Source organism: Monodelphis domestica, chromosome 2 (genome assembly GCF_027887165.1).
Source record: "Monodelphis domestica isolate mMonDom1 chromosome 2, mMonDom1.pri, whole genome shotgun sequence".
NCBI classification, from domain to species: Eukaryota; Metazoa; Chordata; class Mammalia; order Didelphimorphia; family Didelphidae; genus Monodelphis; species Monodelphis domestica.
The window spans coordinates 129,812,136-129,832,991 of NC_077228.1; the positions used below are offsets into that span (position 1 = coordinate 129,812,136).

The 20,856-nt window shown below is 33.4% G+C and overlaps 1 protein-coding gene across 9 annotated transcripts in view; it reads left to right on the forward strand.

The window, feature by feature from the left end:
• MARK1 (microtubule affinity regulating kinase 1) overlaps positions 1-20,856 on the forward strand; it is a 162,977-nt gene that overhangs the window by 58,966 nt on the left and 83,155 nt on the right. For all 9 annotated transcript variants that reach the window (XR_008916221.1, XM_007481424.2, XM_056815962.1 and 6 more), the window contains exons 2-3: positions 3,177-3,380; positions 5,497-5,550. Coding sequence is in view for 8 of the 9 variants with exons in the window: in XM_007481424.2 (XP_007481486.1) it covers positions 3,177-3,380; positions 5,497-5,550 (258 nt within the window). In the remaining variant the exon portion in view is untranslated. The remainder of the gene's footprint in view (positions 1-3,176; positions 3,381-5,496; positions 5,551-20,856) is intronic.

The following is a 20,856-nucleotide window of genomic DNA, read 5'->3' on the forward strand; positions in this document are numbered from 1 at the left end:
CACCCCCAAGTGCCATGCCCAGCCCCCCCAATATTCTATTCCTCTTCCCCTACTGAGTGTTGAGCAAGCACTTTTCCCCCCTTATTCTACCCAGGGATGGGAGGAAGCATTCCCATTTGGACTGTTGGATGGTGGGGGGAGAAGGAAGGGGGCAGCTGCTCCCCACTAGTTAAGTGAGCTGATATCCCCTTAAACCTAGGAAAAAAGCCCCAGTTTCCAGGAAAACCCCTTATTTATAGGAAAATATAACCCTCAGTTTAAATGCCATCATCCTGACATATTTACCCTATCACATTTCTAGCCTTCCTGAAGCAGGTATCCTCCAAATCTACCTTTTTAGCGAATGGTCAAGGGTCGAAGTAAGGTTTTAATCTGGATACAAGGCTGATTGGGAGATTGACAAGCCACTATTGTGTTTTCCACAATTTCTAGCCTACCTAGTCTCCCTTAGCCAGCCCCCCCCCCCCCAATACAAATTAAACAGGCTAGTAAGAGGTGAGGGGAAGAATACAAATTAAGCCCAAGTTTGCTTATGAAAGAAACTGGGGAAGGGGATTATAGAACAGGGAATAGGCTCTGATTCATAAAACTTACTCCCAAATCACTAGACTCCTGTTTTGAACATTTTTAAAGTACAAACTCAAAAGACACATCCCCAAATCCCCAAAATGTTTTATATAGTGAAGACCCCTGTTGCTTCTGATAGTAAAGACAAAAGTTGTTTCTGGCTCATTCAGGCCAAGGGTAATGAAGAGGCCATTGTATTCTGAGTGGAATGAGCAATCTGGTCCTGGAAGGGATGCTGTCTTGAAGAGACCTGCTTATTACTACCTCCTACTGGGGAGAGGGGGAGGGGAGTAGTCCAGTTGTGTCTTCCTAGGGCTTTCTAGTTTCTAGTTATGAACTCTGGCAAATTCTGCTGCAGGGATGAGGGCACTGGGTTCTAGGCATACATATCCACAGAGAGATCTATGTGTGCCATAGGTTCACCATTATGGGTATTTATTTTTATTTTTTTTTTATTTTTTATATATTTTTTATATTTTATTTTTATAATTTTTATAATTTATACAAATACTATTTGTATAAATTAGTGATATAGTAAAAGTTGTTGGCTCTCAGACCCAGAAATTAAGTGGCAGCAGAATGGGGAAGGTCCATACTAATGATGCAGTTGTCCTTGAAGGTTATTGCAAATATCCAGGGTAGACCAGAAAAGAGATCAGCTATCATATGGTTTTTAAAATCTGGTTTTCCTTCGTCACTTTTTGATTCTCCTTTTTCAGTTGGCTCATTTCTTCTTGAATCACTTACAGTTCTTCATGCATTACTTTCCTTTCTTCTTGCATCACTTTAATTTCTCTTCCCCACTTTTCCTTTACCTGTCAATTGGATTTTGAAATCTTTTTTGAGTTCTTCCAGACTCTGTGTCCAATTCCTATTTTTCATTTAAACTTTGCCTGTGTTTCCTTTGCTTTCACTGTCCTCTTCTGTATCGGCACCTTGCTCTTTGTCTCCATAAAAATTCTTTATAGTTAAGTGCTTTTTTCATCGTTTGCTCATTTTTCCCTATCTAATTATAGGTAGGCTTTGTTTTCTGGGAAGTTGGGGTGCCCTATTAAACTTCAATCCTTCCTTGATGCTATTTTTGGCTCTTAAACTTCAATCCTTCCTTGATGCTATTTTTGGCTTATTTTCTGGGTTGTTACTAGTTTACTAGATGGTCTGAGGGCTGAGAAGTCTGAGAGCCCCCTCCCCCTGCTGATTCAATTGACCCTTGAGATGTTGCTAGCTCTTTCCACAGGCTTGGGTATAAGTTTTTGATCTCAGTATGAACTTGATCAAGTCAGGGGCTGATCAGATTTTAGCCTCAGACAATTTTAGCTTCAGGCACACTCTTGATTGCCCTGTCCTGGAGCTCCACTCTTAGTTTCTGGCAAAAAGATCCAGGTGAGGGCCCCCCCTTAGAACTGTGTCCTCACCCCAAATGTGGATTATGTCCTCATCCCAAGCCCAGACTGGGATTCTTGGCTTCGCTCTGGGCGCACACGGATTGGCCCCTTTCAGCTCAATTGCCCTGGGCTCAGACTCTGGACTTCTCCACAGGTTTGAAATTTCAAGGGGTATGAGTTGGCTTGGACCACTATTTGCCCTGGTGGGATCTCAGAGTCTGCCTGTTAGATAGGGCTTAAGTTCGGAACCTGTGACAGGAGATGTGGGGTGGTGAGAGGGGAGTGTTGTGGTTTGCTCTTGTCTTCTCTTCACTCCTTGCTATAGCCTCCTGCTGACTCTGCTTCCCTTTTACCTCAGTTCCCTAGATGGTCTCTGTCTACCTTTTGGGTTTTTCTTTTCTTGAAAGTTGTTTCACTGTCTCCTTGTTGGTTCTTTCACTCCTTTATTTGTTTTGTGGTGATATTTTAATCTTGGTTGGAATGGATTTTCTTGGTGAAATGGAGTTGCTGCACTAGTTACTCCTCCATCTTGGCTCTCTCAGCTAGCATATGGATAGGAACAGCAGTACTACTGGCTGACCAGCAGTATATGGAGTCAGAGGCTCTGGGTTTAAATTCTGACTCCTATGCTTACAACCTATATGATCATAGAAAAGTCACTTTACTTTCCTGGGCTTCCATTTCCTAACTTATAAAATGAGAATTTTTGATAAAATGGTTTCTGAGTTGCCTTCTAGGATCTATGATTCTAGTTAAAGTGGAGAAGCAGAATCCATTATCTAGGGCAAGGACCATAGGAGGAGAGAAGTAGTTAGGCTGACACATTTAAAGGTCTTGGAGATCAATATAAGGAGATGGGAACTAAAGACCATATGGGCTAGTTATGATCCAGCAGAAGAGGTCAGGATACCTGGCTAATAGGCTGATGAATAAAAGTACTGCTAAAAGAGCCTTAAATGGGAGCTAGTAAATGAGGAAGAGAGATTATTTTGGGTTAGAATATGTGGCATAGGCTGAATATCAGTTATGGGAACCAGCAACCAAAATTACCTTGATACTATGTATATGATCTCTTAAACATAGGTAATTCTTTTTATGTAGTATTCTCAGGACAAGAATTAAAGTCTAAGTGTGGGAAAAACTGGGCCTATAGAAATAGTGCAGTGTCTTTTTTAAAAATGTCATTAAATGATTAACATAAAATCTTATAACTTTCCTTCATAGCATACATCTGTTGATGGATACCCTGAACCACATATCCAGCCTACCAAATCAAGTAGTCGACAAAATATACCACGGTGTAGAAATTCCATTACATCCTCTACAGATGAACAGCCTCACATTGGAAATTATCGTTTGCTAAAAACAATAGGGAAGGGAAATTTTGCCAAAGTGAAATTGGCAAGACATGTTCTTACTGGTAGAGAGGTAAGTTTTCAATTTTAAGACTTTAATGTATTTCCATAGACCTTAATAAAAAACATTTAAAAAACTTTCTTATTGTTGGAAAAGATATACAAACTGTAGGATTGTCCAGTCTTATGTGAGCCACTTATGTATTATCTACAAAGAATATCATGGCTTTAAAAATTGATCTTTTGAGTAGGAGTGGGAAGTACTCTTATTTCAAAGCTACTTATACACTACATATTCTGCCATATGGGTCTCCCAAGCTCTCCCTTGCTCTTGTTACTTAAGTTGTTAGACTTTTCCCTAGCTCCTGTCTATTCTTGTTGCTTAAAACTGCAGTTAACAGTGCTTTCTTCTGCCTTTTTGGATAGGAGTTCACCCTGGGTAATTTCCATCCATTAACTGTTGCATAAGAAACATACTGAAGTTTGTAAGTGCTAAGATAAACCCTTTTTAAAAATCTTTGTTTAGAAATTGCTAGCTGGTCTTTATTAAAAATGATATATTTTTCTTATTTTTATAATTAAATTCAGTTTCTTTTCAAATTAGGAGAATAACCTTTTCTCTTTATGCGTACAATTTAAATCCTATATGCTAATATTAATATTTTGAAGATTTATCACATTGTAAAAAGGTTTATTTTTATTTCTTTGCCTGTATTGTCATGTTTTACATCTTAATATATTTTTATCAATCCTATTATGTTATTCTATGTACAATAAACTTGAGGCCTCAAATAATAATAACTTTATTAGATTAATATTTAGGATTCTATTGAAAATGTGTAATCATAAATAAATGTTAGGTATCAGGAACATGGCTTAAGCATTGAGATTTAGGATAGTTTGAAGACAGAAATTAAAAACCAAGTGCTAAATTCCTTTGAAGCCAAATTACATATGGGTGAGGAATAAACAAATGTTAATTGTATACATTTTGAAACTACGTTTTTAGAGCTTGTAATGGACAAAAGCAATTTTGTACCTAGTTCATTGGTTCTTAACTTTTTCATATAGGAAAATCCTTTTGTAAAGTAAAATATTTTGTATTCCTCCCTATAATTGTTGTATTGTTAGTATTATTGATTAAAAATGTGATAAAACATTAATGAGCAGTTTCTTTAAATGAAGTAATATTTTACAAGTCATAAAGCAGATATATATATATGCATTTATATATATATTTTTAAATTAGTAAATATGTGAGGCACTGTTTATTTAACCTGTGGAAAGCATGTTGCTCAGTGTATTTAGACAGTGGTATGTATGCCAGCTCCTTGAAAGTAGGAACTGTTTCATTTTTGTCTTTATGTATTCTTCACATAACTGAAGCTGTCTACCATCTTCATTAAAGTTCCTTATGGGTAGAACACTTGAAAAGGGGGACTGGGGACTGAGTGAATATGGATTGAAGGGCTGAAGTTTAAGGAAGGGAGAGCACAAGACGAAAATATAAACACAGAGACAGTATATCAGCATAGCATAAGCCTGACAGGGAGTTAGCTTTGGTGGTAAAGAGCTTAACTCTTAGCCTGGCATACTGATTTTTATTGAGGTTACAAGAATAGGGGAAGGGGAGATTGATAATCAAACTGGTGGTCTGACAGACAAATAAACATTATGAGGTAATTGTCACAAGATACAAGAGCTGGAGCCTAATACAATTAGTATAGCTAATGCCCAGATCAGGAGTTCATTTGACCTCCAGCATATGTCTTATCTGATACAAATGCTAAATGAGTGTTATAGGCAATACAAAGAACTAGTTAGTCTTCTGGAGTATAGTGCTGGGAAGGGGTTGGAATTTCACAAGGTTACAGTCTTAATTTGAACTCAAGGTATAGTGCTTTGCACATGGTATGTTGCTTAATAAATATTTTAATTTTGCATGATTTTTTATTGATAAAGATAAAAATAATGTTCACTATACATTTGAAGTCTTAGACTCTTTTGTAATAAAGATATCCACGGGTCTATAGTATGAGAACAAACCTTGATCAAGATAGAAGCCACAGATTCAGTCTTATTCTTGAAGACTTCTATTCAGTTAGACACTTAATAAATTAATTTGTGTCATTGGGGAAAAATGAAAAAGTCAGAAATCTCCTGAATAATTGTATCATTTTGTTTTTCAGGTTGCAGTAAAAATAATAGATAAAACTCAGCTGAATCCCACCAGTCTACAAAAGGTAAATGTGTATTTACTTTAAAATGTAAATAATTAGAATATGGGAGATAGTTTTAAGATATTGACTAAATGTAGTATACTGCTATAACTCCTTAGAGACTATTTCTGATTGGTGTTTTGGTCCCTGATAGGCTAACTCTAAAAGTGAACTACATTCCTAAAAAATGTTTTTGAAAGGAGGAAAACATGGTATTTGCACTAATAAATAATTATTCAAAATTATCATATTAAAAACACTGTGAAAACATAAATTAGATAATTAGGAAGGAGTAAATATATTCAAACCACTAGGCCAAGGGGCAGGCTCTTGGAAATCTACATACTGAAAAGCAGGTACCATTAGCAAATACACAAAAATATATCTGGTTGAAAAAAATGCAGAAAACAGAGAAAGTAAAGATAAAAGCACAAGTTTATGGCACAGTCAATTTTTAAAAAGTCAAATAGAAATGGAGATGGAGTTTGTTTTTACTAATGAATTACTTATCAAATGATTATTTTAAATGTAGGATCATGGGGTGAAACGTTTAGATCTGAATGGAATCTTCGAGATCATCCAGTACAACCTCTTTATTTTATAGATGAGAAAATTGAGACCCAGAGAAGATAATGTAGTCAGTCATACAGATAGTAAGTGACATTGTAATTTAAAAGCAGGTCCTCAGTAACCAAATTCAGTATTCTGTTTTTCAAATACCTGAATGATATAAAAGTTAGGTATAGCAAAGGTTTTGTCATCTGCCATATTTGAACATCAGAATTACTTGATAATCAAATATATAGTTGAGAGTTAATTCCAGAGATAATCATTGTGGTGTTTATATGGCCAGTTCATAGTCTATAAACTGAAGCCAAGAACTTACTAAATTCCTTTGAAGTACTATATATAATTAAAAGTAGGTAAGGCAGAGTGGGAGAGAAAGCAAGAAAGAGAACCAGAGCAATCAAATGCCATTTGGCATTCAATTCTGAGTTTTCAAAGCCTGAAAACATTCTCAAACTCAAAGGCTATGTTATTTAAAAATAAACATAAAACTTTGAAAGTAAAGTATTTGATATTTATCGCAAAAGTTTTGTAGATGAAAGCAAAATGTTCTTTGACTCTTAGCAGTGCTTGTCAGAAAATAATAGGACAGGAGTAAATGTGACAGGAATAGACTTTGGGATAAAACAACTAGAGCAAGCATTTATCAAGTTTCAATTATGTGCCAGGCCAAGTTCTAGGCACTGGGGTTACAAAGACAAAAAAAAACAGCTACACTTGCCTTCAGGAAGTTTACATTTTGTTGGGGAGATATGTTTAATTTCTTCCTCCTTTATTATGATTATTAGACCGAAGATTTGTTTGGGGACTTGTCAGATATACCAATTTTTAGAGCTTTTTAGTTCTCTAAAATGCCATGTAGTCTGTAGTCTATGTATTCTTTTAGAGTGCAGTCAGTTTTAACTCATTACTTTTAAGTTGGAAATTGACACATCTAATATACCAAATAGAAGACTTTGGATCAATAAAATATATTATAAATATTTTATGTTATAAAATATAGTATTTTAATTTAATCTTCCTCCTATAAAAATGTTTGATGATATATACTTGTTCTGCAAGGAGGTCTATGCAACCCCCTCCTTTTTTTTTTAAACCCTTACCTTCCATCTTAGAATCAATAGTATATCTTGGTTCCAAGGCAGGAGAGTGGCAAAGGCTAGGCAATGGGGGTTAAGTAACTTGCCCAAGGTGACACAGCTAGGAAGTATCTGAGACCAGATTTGAAGCCAGGACCTCTGATCTCTGGGCCTGGCTCTCCATCCACCAAGCCACCTAACTACCCTCAGTGCCCTTCTTGAATTATATGTTTTTGTTGATTTAAATGGTAGTTTAGCTTAATTGAAGTAGGCTGTCCATTAATAGCTCAGATCTGTTGTAGTAGAAGATTCCTAATGTAGAAAACATTTGAATATATGTGTTTGTTACCCATTAGCCTATTCTTATTCACCATGTTCCTGAGACTATATATTGCAGCTACATTTGTGTACACTGCTGAAATGTGAACACAAAGAAAGATGGGTTTTCAATTATAGTGTCATCTGAATGTCTTGAGTAACTAAAAGCTGAGAAATTGTTTTTTAAGTATCTACTATTTTTTAAATCAAAGTTAAAATTTATTTTTATTTATTTTTTATTTTAATAAATTTCTTCATAAATTTTCTGGTTATATAATCCATATTGCTTCCCTTCTTTCTTCCCTCCCTGCTCCCAGAGCTGGCAAGCAATTCAATCTGAGTTATACATGTATAGGCACACTCCACAGAGGCCTTCTGCATTTTTTATCACCGCCTTGCGGTCACACATTACCGCGGGTCGGGGGTGCTGGAGGCTGTTACGGGTCCCGGAGGGAGGGGGCGACAGCGGTGTGGCTCAGGCACTCCATCTGACCTGGCAGGTGCTTTCACTGCCTAAGCCGTTGCGCATTTTTTTTAATAGATGTCCTTTGTGGTGGGTAGTAGGCCAAAACAAATGAAATTTGTAAATTTTATTTTATTTTTAAAATTATTTTTATTTTCATTTATTTATTTTAGAAACATGTAAAAACTGGGTGTGAGAAGTAAGATAACCAAATCATTCTTATTATCAGTTCATGCTCCTGTATGAAATAGTGATGTTAATGAGGTTAATGAGGTGAAGGTCAAATATCTTCTCCACCTATCAAAAAGTAATATTTATATCAATGTTTCTGTCTCCCTGCCCCAACCCATCTCCCTTTAGTGTCATTCCTTCATAGATTCTCTCCTTCACTATTTAGTCATATCCCACATGGTACTTAGGCTTCTTGGAGACTCTGTTTTAGGGCCTTCAGTAAGTCTTCTTGCTATGTGATTATTAGTAAGGCAAGTTTCTATACATACAGAAAGAAAGGAAGGAAGAGGCAGAAACAAGGGAGAGATCTCCAGATATTGTCCTTTTAGGAACCCAAAATTGTACCATAACTTACTTTTTTGAGTTGATGTTGATCTTAGAAAGTCCACTATAGACATTAGCAACTATTCTGGAAACATGAAAGTCTGAAAAGGGAATGGTGCTATCTGCAAGCACCTGGTAGAGCTAGCTAACATGGGATGACAGTAGCAGCAGCTTCTTCAACTGGGTCAAACTACTGTTAAAGATTGCCCATATAGTGATTTATTTGGTTCACATACTGATGTTATTCCATTCCCTGAGTCTCTACTGCTGACAAATCAGCGATAATGTTGTTAAGGATGGTGGATACTAGGGTCTGTTCATTTCCATGGGCTGTAGGTTTGCAGTGGTTGTTGAATTCTCCATCAAATATCTTGATTAGGGCATTGCTAGGGTTTAGAAGTAGCTTCTACTCATCTTGTTTCTAGTCTGTTTATAATTGATATAGTTCCGCTTCATGGCCTGAGCCAGCTCTGGTCCTTCAGACCAAGGGAGTTGATTTCCACTTTGACACAACATGTCCCATAACAACAGCTCATGATCTCTTACTAGCTGTACCTGCTGCTACCACTACAGTTGGATCCTATGGCCATCCATTTTATGGCTATTTATGATTATATATAGAGAAAAAAGAAGTCATGGTGATATAGCATGACTGATAGCTATCTCATAGCCATCACTATTTAAAAATTTATTTGTTACATTAAAATTCCCAGGTGACACTTTCCTTCCATCCCCTGCCCCCATTAGAGAAGGCATTACTTGATAGAAGGATATATGTATGTATGTGTATATATATGTATATATATCACTCTTGCTTATTTCTATTCACCACTTCTTCAAAGGTAGAAATACATTCTTCAAACAATATTTCTTTTGCTGCATATGTTCTCTTGATTCTACTTCAGTGTTCTAGTCTTCATAACTTCATGTATGTCTTTCTATGTTTAAAAAAAATAGCCTCATCATTTAGTGTTCCATCACAATCATACCACAAGCAGTTTGTTTAACTGTCCCCACACTGATGGGCATCCCCTTAATTTCCAGTTCATTGCCACCACTAAGAGAGCCACTATAAATGTTTTAGAACATATAGGTTTATTTCCTTTTTCCCTGATGACTTTAGGAAATAAAACTAATTGTAGTATTGCTAGGTCAAAAGGTATACCATTGTTCTTGAACTAAAGGAAAAAAATATTCAAGGTATACAGTTATAGCAATTTCAGTATGCATAGATATGGTCAGAAATGACTTAATTTCACACTAGGGCATAATCAACCTGTAATACTTTTTTCAAAACTCAAGCCATGTCAGCTTCATCTCTTTAGGAATGAAGAATCATTTACTCCATTAATCTTCAGCTTGTTAACAATAAGATCATTCTTTAATTTTCTGAGGAAAACTCATTCAATGATACCTCATTTTTCCTTACTGTTAATGCCTTTCATTTTTATTAAATAGTGAATCTAGTTGATTTTGTAGTAAAAAAAGTTAGATATAAACTAGAGTGAAAATCATCATTAGTCATTTAACAAATATTTAAGCACCTACTATGTTTCTGGCACTATGTTAAAGAAAATAGAAAAGGAGTTCCTGCTCTCAAGGAATTCATAGTCTAATGTTGAAGACAGCCTGCAAATAACTTATGTACAAACAAGATATATACAAGGAGAATTTGAGGGTAGTCTCAGAGGGTAATGAGGCCCAGAAAATGCTTTTTGCAGAAGATGGAATTTGAAGGAAACTTAACAGGTGGGAAAAGAGTTCCAACCATGGAGGATAGCCAGCAAAAACACTTAGGATATGGAGATGCAGTGTCATATTTGAGAAGTAGAAGTAGCAAGAAATCAATATTACTGAATCATAGAATATATAATAGAAGAATAAAGTCTAAGAAGCTTAGAACAATAGAAGGGAACCAGATTACTAGATTACAAATGACATTAAAAAGCAAACACAGGGTTTTTATATATGATCCTCTAGGCAAAAGGGACACACTGGAGCTTTTTGAACAGGAATATAATATAGATCTGTATTTTAAGAGTGATCATTTTGTGACAGCTCAGTGGAAGATGGGCTAAGTGGGGGCAGAGAAGAGGTAGGGAGACCAAAAGGATATTGTACTGTAAACATGAGGAAACAAGAGCATGCATTATGGTAGCATTTCAAAGGAGAGAAAGGGATACGTAAAAGATCTTATGAAAGTAGAGATAATAAGATCCAGTAATTATTTGGATATTTAGGAGTAAGATTGAGGAGTTAATGTTGATAACCTAAGTTAACATACTTCTTGGGTGACTACGGGGATGATAGTACCTTTGATACTAACGGAAAAGTTAGGAAGAAGGGAAGGTTTTGACAGATAAATTCAGTTTGAACATAGTTTATACTGGACATAATAGTTTGAGATGTCTAATAGGCATTTGAAGATATGAGAGTAGAGGTTGGGAAAGAAGCTCAGACTAGACAAATAGGTCTAAGAGTCAACTACATAGACATGAAAATTGATTTCATGGTTGTTGATGAGATCATTAAGTGAAATAGTATATAGTGACAAGAAAAGAGGGTCTGGGATAGAGCCTTGAGGACTTCTACAGCTAATGGATGTGATCTGAATTAAAATCAAGCGAACAAGACAGAGAAAAAGCAGATATGTAGGAGGAGAACCAGATGTGTAGGAGGAGCAATGTCACTCCAGCTACAGAATAATTATATTTTTTAGCTATTTTTATTCTTCAAAACTATCTACTTTTTCATAGAAAAGCTGAACTTTGTCATTGAAGGAATTACCCATACTAACAAAAATCAGATTTATGAAAAAAAATTTTAGTTACCGTTTTTTATTTTACATATAACACACATATAAAATAATACAAACTAACATAATATTACATATGCTTTGTTAGAAATATATAATAAGTTATGATAAATATGCTTATTCAAGAGAAAAAATACTCATATTCAAAAATCTATCTCACACAATCCTCCTCTCTTAACGAATTGTTAAATTTATTTCTGGTTGGACTTGAATATTTAATTGGTGGTCACCAGGGATTTAATTTCTAAATCCCAAAATGAATTATTCAAGTAAATGGAAATTATGATAGTTTATTTACAATAGAGTTAAGATATTAAGGAAGAGATGACAGGAGAGAAATAGAGAAATAGAGAGAGAGAGAGAGAAAGAGAGAGAGAGAGAGAGAGAGAGAGAGAGAGAGAGAGAGAGAGAGAGAGAGAGAGAGAGAGAGAGAGAGATGATCTCTATTGATCGATCCTTGTGTGCCTCTGTTTCCTCTATTTAAAGACCTTTTTCTCTTGTGTCACCTCCCCTAAATTTTATATCTACCAGTCACAGCAGACGCTTCTCTCCAGGATTGCCCACTCAATGTATGAAATGGGTATTAATACCTTTTGTAGTTAGTTAACACCTTTTTTGTTTAGTTAACACTTTTTTGTAGTTAAAATGGGTAGATCTAATTTAAATATTGAGTTAACACTTTGGGGATTAAAATTTAAAAATAGGCAGGGGATTATAATTTTATCTTCACTGTCAAGGAAGAGCTAAGTACCTTCATTGTTACAATCAGGGGAGAGCCAAATCCAATCTTCACAAGAAGGCAGGGGGGTTGTATATATATTATCTCGTATTTACATATTTCCCTATACATCATATTGTGCAGCAAGACATATTGATTATACTAGAGAAAATTTCATAGAGGAAATAAAGTGTAGAATTCATTGTTTAAATCTGCATTTAGACTCTGAATGTTTCTTATGTGATGGTGGATAACTTTTTTGTCTTGACTCACTTGGAGTTTTCCTGAATCCTTTGCCTCCTTGATAATAGTTTCAGTTACTTTGGATCATTGTTCATTATTGTTACTGTGTACGCCATCCTTTTGGTTCTGCTCATTTCACTTTGAGTCACTTCATATAGGTCTTTCTGGGTTTTTCTTGTGATCATCTTGTTTTTAATTTATTATAGCACAAATCATATTCTATTATAATCATAAACCACAACTTGTTCAGTCATTCCCCAATTGATGGGCCCTTCAGCTTCCAGGCCTTTGCCACCACAAAAAAGACTGCTATAAATATTTTAGAACATATGGTTTCTTTTCCTTTTTATCTTGATCACTGTAGGAAATAAGCCTGATAATGGTATTACTGTGTCAAAAAACATACATTTTATGACTCGTTGAGTATAATTCCAGATTGTTCTCAAAAATGGTTGGATCAGTTCACAGTTCCACCAACAATATATTAATTTTTGTTTTACCAATCCCATCAAACGTTTGTCATTTTGTCATTTTAGTCAACATGATAGGTGTGAGATGATATCTCAGATTTATTTTGATTTGCATTTCTCTAGTTAGTAATTGTTTAGAGTACTTTTTGATGTAGTGTTATATAGCTTTGGTTTCTTCATCCAAAAACTGTCTTTTCATAACTTTTAATTGTTTTATCAATTGGGGAATGGCTCACACTCATATATTTGACAAAGTTCTCTATATCTTAGATATTAGTCTTGTATCTGAGGAACTGTCTATAAATTTTCCCCAAACTTATTGCTTTCCCTCTAATCTTGGCGACATTAATTTTATTTGTACATAACCTTTTCAGTTTTATATAGTGGAAATTATCCATTTTGCATTTCACAATGCTTTCTATCTTTTGTTTATTCATAGATTCTTCTCCTATCTGTATATCTGATAGGTAACATGTTCCCTGTGCTTTTCATTTGTCTATAATATCTCCCTTTTAAAACTAGATATTTTATACATTTTCATCCTATTTTGGTAAATGGTGTAAGACATTAATATAGATCTCATTTCCACCAACTACTTTCCAGTTTTCCCAATAATTTTTATGAAATAGAGAATTATTATTCAAAAACTTGGGAACTTTATCTTTGTCAAACACAAGGTTACTGTAATCTTTTACAACTCTTTGTTTTATTTTTATTCTGTTTGACTGATCTAATCTTTTATTTCTTAGCCAGTTTTGATAATTACTTCTTTATAATATAGGTTGAAATCTGGTATTGCTAGTTCTTCTTCCTTAATATTTGTTTCATTATTTCCTTTGATATTTTTGACTTATTGTTTTTCTGAATGAATTTTGTTTTCTTTTAATTCAATAAAATGATTTTTAAATAATTTAATTGTAATGGTATTAAATAAACAGATCAGCTTGGGTGAGATTGTCATTTTAATTATGTTGGTGCTCTGCTCACCAAAACAATGACCATTAAAAATTTTTTTTAATTTGTTTTTATTTATATAAAAAGTATTTTAAATTATGTTCATATAGTTCTTGGATTTGTTTCTGAAGATATACTCCTAGGTATTTTATTCTATCTATGATTAATTTAAATGGGTCATCTTCTTCTGTCTCTTCTTGCAAGACATTGTTAGTGATATAGAGAAATGTTGATTATTTATGTGAGTTTGTTTTATATCTTGCTGCTTTAGTTAAATTGTTTCAATTAATTTTTTATTTGGATCTAGGATTTTCTATATATATCATATTTCTCTTATTGCTATTCCTAGCATTTCTAGTACAATATTAAATAATATTGGTCATAATGGGCATCTTTATTTTACTTCTGATCTTAAAGGGAAGGCTTCTAACTTACATTCTATTATACATAATATTTACTGATAGTTTTAAATAATAACTTCTTATAAATCTAAGGGAAAGCCAACTTATAGACCTATGCTTTCTATTATTTTTATTAGGAATGAGTGTTGTATTTTGCCAAATGTCTTTTCTTTATCTATTGATAGAATTATGTGTTTTTTGTTGATAAAATCAATTATGTTAAAGTTTTGATTATACCTGGTATAACTCCTGCTTGGTCATAATGTATAATCTTTGTGGTACATTGTTATAGTCTCCTAGCTAATATTTTGTTTAGAATTTCTGCATCTTTATTTGTTAATGAAATTGGTCTGTAATTTTCTTTCTCTGTTTTTGCTTTTCCTGGTTTAGGTATCAGCACCATATTTGTTTCATAAAAGAAATTTGGTAGGATTCCTTCCTTACTAATTTTTCTAAATAATTTGTTTAATATTGGAATTAGAAGACCTTTAAATGTTTGGTAAAATTCTCTTGTAAATCCATCTGGTCCTGATACTTTCTTTTTTAAAGTCACATATATATTTTGTTGATTTTTTTCATAAAACCAGTCTTCATGATTTTCTTACATTCAATTTTGTTGATCCCACTTTTAATTTTTAGGATTTCCTATTTAGTATTTGAGAATTTCTTAAAGTTCTCATCTTCTGTCTTAGATTGGCTCCAAGACAGAAGAGTTATAAAGTTTAGGTAGTTGGGGTTAAGTGAGTTTCCCAGGGTCACAGAGTTAGAAACTGTCTAAGGCAAGATTTTAACCCAGGACCTTTTTGACTCTTACTCTACTGAACTACACTGCTGCTCTAATTGATGATTTTTAGTATTTTCTTCTAATTTTTAAAATTGTATACCCATTTTGTTAATTTGTTCTTTCTTTTTTTATATAAGCTTTTAAGAAATAAAATTTTTCTTTAATTACTACTTTGGCTATATCCCATCAGTTTTGGTATGTTGTCTCATTATAATTTTCTTTAATAAAAATTATTTATTGTTTCTGTGATTTGTTCTTCAATCCACTTATTCTTTAAGATTAAGTTATTTAGTCTCCAATGATTCTCTGGCCCATTTTAAAATATAATTGTATTGCATTATGATCTGAAAAGGATGCATTTAATTTTTCTGCAATTAGTTATAAAATTTTTCTTTCTTAATATATGGTCAGTTTCTGTAAAAGTATTATGTGTTGCTGAGAAAAAGGTATATTCCTTTCTATCTCCATACAGTTCTCTCCAGATATCTATCATATTTAGCTTATCTTAGATTTTATTTATTACCTTAATTTCTTTATTTTTTCTTTGCTTAAATTTATCCACTTCTGAGAGGGGAAGGTTTAAGATCATCAGTATTATAGTTTTGTTTTCTATTTTTGTTTGTAACTCCTTTAACTTTTCCTTTAAAAATGTGTATATAACAAATTTGTTATATATGTGTTTAGTATTGGCAATGCTTCATTATCTGCAGTACCTTTTAACAGAATGTAATGTCCCAATTTATTTCTTTTAGTTAGAAGTATTTCACTTTTAACCTTGTCTGAGATTATTCCTACCCCTTCTTTTTTTTAATCACTTGAATCACAGTGCATTCTACTCTCTTTCTTTATTTTTATACTGTATGCCTTTATTTTTTAAACATGTTTCTTGTAAACAATAATATTGTTGGGTTTTAATTTTTATCCATTCTACATCTGTTTCTGTTTTATGTGTGAATTCATCTCATTCACATTCAAAGTTATATTTATTAGTTGTGTATTTCCCTCCATTCTGTTTTTCTTCACAGTTTTTCTTCATTTGTCCCTCTTTTTATCTTATTTCTCAGAAATCCAATTTTATTCTAACTACTACCTGCTTAATCTTTTCTTCAGTCTTACCTTTATTTTCCTCCTCCACCCTTCTAAGATTCCCTCCCTTTTTCTAAATGTTAATCTATTTATCCTCATCCTCTCATATCCTTATAAGTTAAGAATTTTACCTTTCTATATGTATGAATTATTCTCTCTTTTACTCAGATCCAGTGAAAATAAGGTATTATAATTGCCATCCCTCCATCCCTTCATCCCTTCTCTTTATTGTAACATTTGTTTCATTCATGCCTCTTTAATATGAGCTGATTATTCCAATTTGTCCTCCATCCAGTTTTATTTCATTTTATTATATTCAGTTTGACCTCAAAACTTCTATCAATAAATGCTCCTTCAAACCACCCAATTAATGGTATTCTTAAGGGTTAAACATACTATTTTCCCATATGAGAAGTAAATATTTTGACCATATTAAATCCTTTATAATAGGTGTTTCCTGTAATCTTATGCTGCTGCTTATTGCATATCAGTGTTTCTATTCAATTCTGGTCTTTTCTTCAAGAATATTTGAAAGTCTTTTATTTCTTGAATAGCCATTTCATTTCTTGCATGATGAGTAGGTTATGCTTTGTTGAATAGTAGTTTCTTGGTTGTAAGCCCAGTTCCTTTGCTCCTTGAAATATTGTATTCTATTCCCTTTGTTGTTTTAATGTTGAAAATGCTAAATTTTATGTTATCTCCATTGTATCTCCACAGTATTTGCAATGTTTCTTTTTAGTTGTTTGTAGTATTTTCTCCTCAACCTGGAAGTTACACAATTTAGCTATAATGTTCCTATAACTTTTCCTGTTGAGATGTTTTATAAGTGGGGATCAGTGAATTCTTTTTAATTCTACCTTGTATCTTCTAGTTCTTGAACTTGAGGACACTTTTCTTAAATTATTTCTTGAAAGTTAGTATTTAGACTCTTTTTATCTTAACTTTTAGAGAGTCCAAGAATTCTTATGTTGTCTCTTCTTCATCTGTTTTCTAGGTCAGTTGCTTTGTAATATTTCTTCTCTTCTGTTTGTTTTTCTCTTAGTTTCATTATTTCTTGTTGTCTTAAGAAATTTCCTCTTGTGCAATTCTAATTTTTAATGAATTATTTTCTTTAGCAAGTTGTTGAGATTTTTTTCCAATTGATCTTTTATAGTTTTCTATATTTTCTTATTTTGTTTTTATTTTTATTTTCTTATTTTTCCTCAGCCACTCTCATTTGGTTTTTAAAGTCTTTGGATTTATGCCCATTTTATGTTTTCCTTTAAAGTTTTAGAAGTGAATGCTTTATATTTCACCATCTTTTGAATTTGAATTTTGGTTTTTATTTTCAAAGAAGCTATGTATGACTGAGTTCTTGTTTTTTTTTTTTTAATTTTAGCAGCCTATTTTATTGTCAATTTTATGGAACTGTCAGGTTCTGTGTGTGTGTGTGTGTGTGTGTGTGTGTGTGTGTGTGTGTGTGTGTGTGTGTGTGATAATGCCTTAGGGTTTAGTTATTATTATTTCTTGGGCTCTCTGGGGGTCTTTGATCTCTTGGTTCTTTTAATTTCTGTATTTTAGGGTCGCTAACAATGCTATCATTTTCCAACACTCATCCCCTGTGGTTTTTACGGAGGCTACAAGTATCTTCTTACTCTTTTGTGTTGGAACAGCAATTAGGAACTCCCATTTTCCATTCACTCAACTGTATATTTGCTCCTCCTCTTCTATAGCAACAATTTGATACAATATCTAGTCATCATAGATTTTCTCTCAGTCAGCTACCCAGCATCAATTGGTTGAAGGATCTCAAGTCGAAGACTGCCTCCAGGCCCTGCCAGCTGTTTATTTTGCCATTAGACAGCTATCCAGAACTCTCTCAGCTTCTTCCCAAGTTGTCTCACTTTGAGCAATTATTTTCCCCCAGCTTTTAACCACTTTTGCCACTTTAGAGTTTACTTAGAGACATTATTTTTAAATATTTGTGGTGGAATTTGGAGGGTAAGGTAATCTTATGATGCATTCCTCCATTTTCCCAGAATGTATCGTGAAAATTCATGAAAAATCAGATCCATGAAAATATTGAATCTATTTTAGATTACTTTTAATGAAAATTTGAGAATCCCCATCAGAGGAGTTTTAGATAACATGAATAATATATTTATTATAGGAATTATAAGACATTTCTTAATTTAGTATAAGAGATATTTCTTACTCCCAGGGCCTTTTAAAATTTAACACTACTGCTATCGAGTATATTTTAATGAGTATGTGGTCCTAATACTAAGCATTTTATAAAAATAAGATTAAACAGTAATGGATTCTTATACCTTTAAGACCATAGGGTTTAAAGTTAGAAAGATCATTCGGTCCTCCTTTTACATGGGTTCTACTTCCCATAATGCTTGAGGCCAGGAAGGTCTTACAAATGGAGGAAATTCTTTAGACTACATTTCCCAGAAAAGGTATATTTGGCTTTGTAACTGCCTTGGGAAATACAATGCTTGAAGTAGCCATAAATTATGTGTGCCTATGTGAGTGTTTTACTATTTTTATTTTTTTTTATTATTTCATGTTTTAAAATTTTTGTGTTCCAAATTCCTGTTGTCTTGTTCCTCTTCCACTCCTGAGAAGATAAGCAACATATCAATTATATTTGTGAAGTCATGGAAAACATGTTTCCATTTCAGCCATATTGCAAAAAATCTCAAGCAAAAATAAGAAAAACAACCAAGAAAAAGGGAGAAACAGAGCAAAAAGAGTGTGTTTCATTCTTCCCTCAGAGTTTATCAGTTCACTTTCTGGAAGTGGATAGCATTTTTCATTGTGAGTCCTTTGCAATTGTCTTGTATCATTGTCTAAATAAGACTAGCAAAATCTTTCATGGTTGATCATCATTATAGAACTTCTGCTACTTTCTACAATGTTTTCTGGATTTTTCTCACTTTACTGTGCATTAGTATGTTTTCTTAGATTTTTCTGAAACTTTCCTGCTCAGCATTTCCTATGGCATAATAGTATTTCAAAAGAATCTTCCTTCACATTTTCTTTCATTGATTCTCATGATATTTTTATTCTATTGTTTGTTGAATGCATGAATAAAATGTGCACTCCGACTGAACCTTGAAGCAAGCTAAGCATTCACATTTTGCAGTGAAGGAGTTGGAAAACATTGTATTACTACAAGAAGCAAAATTTAAAGGCCACATCTTCTATAGACTGTTAGTTTCCCTTTTTTGTGTTAATGGATTGTCCTCAACTTTTACCAGTTGTCTGAAAGCATCAGTTTGTCACAAGAGTAAGTGGGAAAAGGATGAAGCCATGTTAGTGCAATAATCAGTACTATTAGAACATATTTTAAAGTGGGGTGGCTTGTGTAGCAAAGACAGGCTCCATGAGTGATTTATCCCTTTATCCATTCCTTATCTTTCTGAATCTTTTCATTTCTGTAGCGAAGGAAATAAAATTGTGTCACTCCAAATTTACCAGTTCTTATTCTTCTTGTTTCTGCATTTTGATTTTTATCTCTTTTTTTTGCTTTTGATACTGTTTTTATAGTTGAAGTGATGAGAATATCTCTTATCATTTGAGAGGAATTGGAACTAAACATAAATTCTTCATGTCTATGAAAGTTATCCACATTCTTTTTTTTTAAATTATTCACATTTTTTTTTATAAAACCCTTACCTTCCATCTTGGAGTCAATACTGTGTATTGGCTCCAAGGCAGAAGAGTGGTAAGGGCTAGGCAATGGGGGTCAAGTGACTTGCCCAGGGTCACACAGCTGGGAAGTGTCTGAGGCCAGATTTGAACCTAGGACCTCCCATCTCTAGGCCTGGCTCTCAATCCACTGAGCCACTCAGCTGCCCCCAATTATCCACATTCTTAAGTAATTCTTGAAGTTAGCTTCTGGCCTCAGAGAATTTGTAATCTATTGATATTTTGTCACAAATTTGCATGGGGTAGCTTATTAATGGAAACTCAGGAAGTTGTACTCCTTGTTTTTGTTCTTTAGTAATCACCAACTAGTTTTATTCATTATACTTTTAGGATGGGGTCATAAACATGATTTGGAACAAAGCATAAGATATTTGTCTGGGCTAAAAGTAACTAGATGACAAAAATTATTAAAATAAATGCCTAATTAGCACATTTAAGCTAAAATTTCCAGACACAGCATGAAGTTACACTAACATTTTAAATGAATGATAAATTTAAAATAGTTTCAATAGGAGAGATATTTGTTCATTTTTACATTTTCCTTATGCAGGATATTTAAACTAATATACTTCGCTACATAAAACTTCAGATTCTCTTGTTAACTTTTAGATAGATAGTTAGGCTCCCTAAAGAGCCTTTCTTCCAAATATTCAGTCTTTTTGCCTTTTCTTTTTTCTCAAATATAACTATTGTTATTTCTTTGATCCCTTTTTATGGAAATAGAACTCTTAAGTTTTCAGGTGCTTTAGAGATATCATATACCTGCAGAAAGTAGATAGCACATATCCTTAAGAGGTGATCATTTGGAACTAATAGAATATAATGACAAGTGTTGAGTGCCTTCATCTTCCTGTTAACACTCCTATCTCCTTGAGCTTCAATCTAGGGAAACATTGGAAACAAAAGGAGCAATAGATAGGCACATTAAAATATATGAAAATACTTTAGGATTTCTGTCAGTAAAGGCTCCATATTGACCATTGTTCCAAAAATATATGTAGTAGCTGACCCAAACTTTTTCTTTGAGACCTGCAAGCAAATCATTGGATTTAAAGTGGATTCTTGGGGACAGATGGGATATTACTTGGTTAGTAAATGATAGGTTTTCAGATTATAAAAGTATTCTGAAGGCAAGAATTATTAATTGGTTTCCTTATCCATGAAAAACATTTTAGTTG